Genomic DNA, 5,768 nt, shown 5'->3' on the forward strand with positions numbered 1-5,768 from the left:
CTTCCTTCCATTCCTTTTATGATTCAAATCACCTCCTCCTTCCTTAGACTATAGGTGGTATAGACTAGGATGTAATCAAAAATTTATTAGATGATTAGCATTGAAAGAGGCCTTAGACAAACACTAGCTAGGTAAGATTGGTCTTTGCAGTAGGCACAACCAGACCAATTGCACAGGATTGTTTCTGTCCAAAGTCACATCCTTTCTCTTTGTTCCTTCCTATTCTGGTCAGAAACACAACAAACATTGGTCACTTCTGTGTCTTAGTCATGCTGCTGCATCAAAATATTTGAGTGACAAAGTTTCTATATCCAAGAGGACCTCTGTCTGTTACCTTTCCTTTCATGTCAGAGTCCTGCAATTGGGCAGGGTTCAATCTCAGAAACTAAAGGAAGCAACAAGTTTTTAAACCTGATGTTTCATAAATGATGGAAAGATTGATATATAAATAAATGATCAATCTACTCCTCATGTAAGCTGATGTTCATGAACCTCTAGGACTTAAAGATATTGTGTTTGCATGGCATTGAGTCACCTATTGGTCCATTTTGGCATATTATTTGTGTCAAATTAAGTCTTCTTTTTCCAAAGGCAGTATGAATTTTGTTATAGTGCATTCTTGTGCATATTATTCTGGGTTAAGGTGATTCTGATAGGATAAATATGTCAAAAATCTCATAATCTGTGACCTCAGCAATACTTTCCCTTCTTTTGCAACCTCTTCAAGGCGTCTTTGATTTCTTTGTTCCTCAGACTATAAATCAAGGGATTCAACATGGGAATCACCACAGTGTAGAAGACTGATGCAAATCTGTCAAAGCTGGAGGAACCGCCAGAGCTGGAACTCAAGTAGACAAAGATACTTGAGGAATAGAAGAGGGTCACTGCTGTCAGGTGAGAAGCACAGGTGCTGAAAGCCTTGGACCTGCCTTTAGCTGAAGTGATCTTCATAATGGAGATGACAATACAGCCATAAGATATCATGATAATTGAGACATTTATTATCCCAAAGATCACTATTAATACCGCAGTCATGAGTTGTACAAAGAAAGTGTCAGTGCAGGACAGGACTAACAGTTGGGGCATGTCACAGAAGAAGTGGTTGATGACATTAGGCCCACAGAATTGGAGCTGAAGCATGGCACACAATTGGGATATAGAACCAGAGAATCCTGCCATATAGGACCCAAGCACCATTTGAACACACAGAGTGGGTGACATGATGGATGAATAGAGAAGTGGGTTACAAATGGCAGCATATCGATCATAAGCCATGGCTGTCATGAGACAAGACTCACTCGGTCCCATGGTTGAAAAGATGAAGTATTGAACAGCACAACCCACAAGGGTGATGGTTTGCTGCTCCTGGAAAAAGTTGGAGAGCATCTTGGGGACTGTGGAGGTCACGTAGCAGATATCAATGAAGGACAGATTATGGAGGAAGAAGTACATGGGTGTGTGGAGATGGAAATCCATCCTTATTAAGATGATGAGACACAGGTTCCAAATCAGAGTCATAATGTACACCAACAGGAATACAACGAAGAGCACTGCTCTGATTCCGGGGAAATCTGAGAATCCCAAGAGGAGGAAATGGGTGATAGCTGTAATATTTCCTCCTTGAGTCATTGGCTTGGTGCTCCTAAAATGAGAAAAGAGTCAAAAGAATGCATTACTGACTCACGTGAAATGACAACATTATAATTCTCACATCTGCCATTTTCTTCCCTTCACTGAGCACTGAAAAATGGAAAACGCTTTACCGTCCTAGAAGAAAGACTACAGTTTCCATCTAAGTGCCAAATAGGACCTTCTCAGTGTTTCAGGTTCCCAATTACCTGATGAGGTCTCAGAAAAATTAAAAGACATATTTTAAAAATATTAAATATTTATTAAATTAAATATTTAATATAGGACCCCAGAACCATCTGAACACACAGAGTGGGTGACATGATGGATGAATAGAGAAGTGGGTTACAAATGGCAGCATATCAATCATAAACCATGGCTGTCATGAGACAAGACTCACTCAGTCCCACGTTTGGAAGGGTGAAGTATTGAACAGCACAACCCACAAGGGTGATAGTTTGCTACTCCTGGAAGAAGTTGGAGAGTATCTTGGGGGCTGTGGAGGTCACGTAGCAGATATCAATGAACGACACATTATGGAGGAAGAAGTACATGGGTATGTGGAGATGAAATATTAAATATTTTAAAAATTTTCTAAAAAGCAATAGAAACTCTATAATTATATGAGAGAGATCATTGTAAAACTGTAAGATTTTATAGGAATTTTGAAAATTCAATACATAACTGCTGCTTAATAATAGTGAGGTAAAACTGGCATCATTCCAGAATAAACTTGAAATAGCTCTTCTCTCCAAGATCTCATCCAGGTAGATTTTTAAAATTTTCTTCTTTTACACATAAGAAAAATTACCCTGTTTATAATAACTTCTCAAACTTTTTACAAATATATTTAATACAACACCTTCAACATGGCCTGGAAAATTATATCATAATTTATAATCCTGATATTTTCTTGGGGGATAGCATGTATGCCCAATAAAGTTATGAAGTAAGTCTTCTTAGGGAAGTCTTCATATGAACTATTCCTAAGGGAGGCTGGTACAAATATTAGCCCCAACTACTGTATCAATTGTAGGATATTTTGCATCTTAGGAAACAGCATAGTACTGTGGTTAAGGGTTCAGACTTTAGAGTTTTTATTCTGAATGACGTCATCAAGATGGCAAAATAGGTCATGCACTTTGTCACTCTTGCCAGAAAAAACTAGCAACGACTCGTAACAACACATCATTTTGAAAATCCTAGAACACGGGGATGAGGCTGAAATATCCCCATGGGCCACAGAGAATGAGAAGAATCCTGTTAGAAAGTTAGAGGAACAGCTACACTCTGACTCCATGGTCCCTCCCCCTGCCAGCACTGATACCAAAGCCAGATAAGGACATTAGAAGAAAAGAAAACTGCAGGTCAATGTCCCTGACCTGTTGAATACAGATTCTAAATTTTCAAAAAAAAATCCTAACAAACAGAATTCAGCAGCATACTAAAAGGATCATACTCCACTATCAAGTAGGATTCATTCTGAGGATGCACAGATGGTTTAGTATACAAAAATTAACAAAAGTGATAGTCACGTTAATAAAATGAAATATAAAAATCATATAATTCTCCATAGATGCACAAAAAGCATTTGACAAAATTCAACATACATTCCTGATAAAAATTCTCAATAAATTAGGTATAAAAGGAACTAAATCGAACTTAATAAAGGCCATATTTAACAAAGTGACATCTAAGATCATACTCAATGGTAAATGGTTGTAAGATTTTTTTCTAAGACCAGGAAGAAGACAAAGATGGCCATTCTCTTTATTCCTAAAACACGACAATAAGCCCTAGCCAACACAATAAAGTCAAAATAATAATAATAAAGCCTCATAAATGGAAATAAAAGATTGAAATTGTGTCTATTTGCAGATGACATGATTTTACGTATAGAAAATCCTAAAATCTTCACTAAAAACTGTTAGATCTAATCAAATAATTCACTAAAGTCCTGGGATACAAAATAAGCATTCTATATACTAACACAAATTGTCTGAAAAAGACATAAAGAACCAATCCCATTTACAATAGCATCAAAAACAATAAGATGTGTAGAAAAAAATTAAACAGGAAGGTGAAAGATCTCTTCACTGAATACTATAAGTCACTGACCAAAGAAATTGAAAAAGGTACAAGTAAATTGAAAGGTATCCCATGTACATGGATTGGAAGAATTAATATTATTAAAAAGTCTATGCTACACAAATCTGCCAATAGACTCAATGCAATCTCTATCAAAATTCCAATGGCATTTTTCACAGAAATAGAACAAACAATCCTAAAATCCCTGTAGAACCACAAAAGACTTCGTATAGACAAAGCAATCTTGAGAAAGAAGAATAAAGCTGGCAAATGTTTCAAACTATGCTACAAAGCCATAGAAATAAAAACAGTATGCCACTGGCATAGAAACAGACACAAAGACCAATGGAACAGGATCAAGACCCCAGAAATAAAACTGTGTATATATGGTCAACTAACATTTGACAAGAGAGCCTAAAATACTCAATGGAAAAAAACAGTTTCTTCAATAAATGATGATGGGAAAATTGGATATTCACATGCAAAAGAATGAAACTAGACCCTGATCTTACATCACTCACAAAAAAAAACTCAAAATGAATGAAGACTTAAGTTTAAGACCTGTAATCATAAGACTCCTTGAGGAAAACATAGGGAAAAAACTTCTGAACATGGATTGGAAATGATGTTTTGGATATCACACCTAAAGCACAAGTGAAATTAAATAATTAAATAAATAAATACATAAGATGGATTATATCAAACTAACAGGCTTCTGCACAGCAAAGAAAATGATAAGCAAAATGAAAAGGTAACCAACAGAATAGCAGAAAATATTAGCACATCACATCTCTGATAAGGAGTTAATATCTAAAATATATAGGAACACATACAACTCCGTAGCAAGAAAATAAATAATCCAATTCAAATTTTTCATAGGACCAGAATAGATATTTTTCCAAAGAAGACATATAAAATGCCAACAGGTACATAAATATGTGCTCAACATCATAATCATCAGGGAATTTCAAATCAAAATCGCAGTAAGATACCAACTCACAACTGTTAGAATGGCTATAATCAAAAAGGAGACAACAACTCCTGGCCAGAATGTGGAGAAAAGGGAAACGTGCACTGCTATGAGAATTTAAATTGGTATAGTGACTATGGAAAACAGTATAGAGCTTTTTCAAAAAATTAAAAATAGACCTACCATATGATCCAGCAATTCCATATCTTGGAGATATATATATATATACAAAGGAAATGGTATCACTGCCCCTAAAACAAACCTGTATCCCAATGTTCATTGCAGGATTATTTATTATAGCCAGAGTATTGAAACAATCTAAGCAACCACCAACAGATAAATGGATAAAAAGTCAAATTATATATTTATAAATATAAATAACACATGTATAAATAACATAAATAATAGGATGTATCATAAAGGAATATTGTTCAGGCATAAAAAAGAAGGATATCCTGGAATTTGTGACAATATGGATAGACCATCAGGATATTATGCTAAGTAAGATCAATCAGACAGAGAAAGGCAAGCACATTATGGTCTCACTGTATGTGGAATCTAAAACGAAACAAACTCATAGAAACAAAGATCAGATTTGTGGTTGCCAGAGGCAAGGAGTGGAAGGTAGGGGAATTGGGTGAAGGTGGTCAGAAAGTAAAACATTTCCAGTTATAAGGTAAATAAGATCTGTGAATATAATGTACAGCATGATGAGTATAGTTAACAATACTGTATCATATATTTAAAAGTTGCTAAGAGACTAGATCTCAAAGTTCTCATCACAAGGAAGAATACTGTAATTATGTGAGGTGATGAAGATTAATCTTACTGTGGTGATCATTTTATTATATATATATATATAGTAAATTATGTTGTACACCTTGAACTTATACAATGTTGTATATCAACCGTATATCAATACAAATGGAAAAAAATAATTTTAGTTTTGATACTCTCTCATGCTCTGAACTTACCCTGGTGGTTTTAACACACTAGAAATGATTTACTCATAACAAAGTGAGGACAAGAGCCCCTTAACTGTAAGGTTAATGGGAGGGTTTTATGAGGAAATTCATGACAC

At 35.2% G+C, this 5,768-nt stretch overlaps 1 protein-coding gene across 1 annotated transcript; it reads right to left on the bottom strand.

Annotated features, from left to right (window-relative positions):
• Positions 1–690: 690 nt before the first annotated feature.
• On the bottom strand, positions 691–1,629 carry OR5AN1G (olfactory receptor family 5 subfamily AN member 1G). Its single transcript, NM_001391202.1, is given in 1 exon segment — positions 691–1,629. A coding segment is annotated over 1 exon segment (939 nt).
• Positions 1,630–5,768: the final 4,139 nt, after the last annotated feature.

The sequence above is a fragment of the Equus caballus genome, chromosome 12 (genome assembly GCF_041296265.1).
Source record: "Equus caballus isolate H_3958 breed thoroughbred chromosome 12, TB-T2T, whole genome shotgun sequence".
NCBI classification, from domain to species: domain Eukaryota; kingdom Metazoa; phylum Chordata; class Mammalia; order Perissodactyla; family Equidae; genus Equus; species Equus caballus.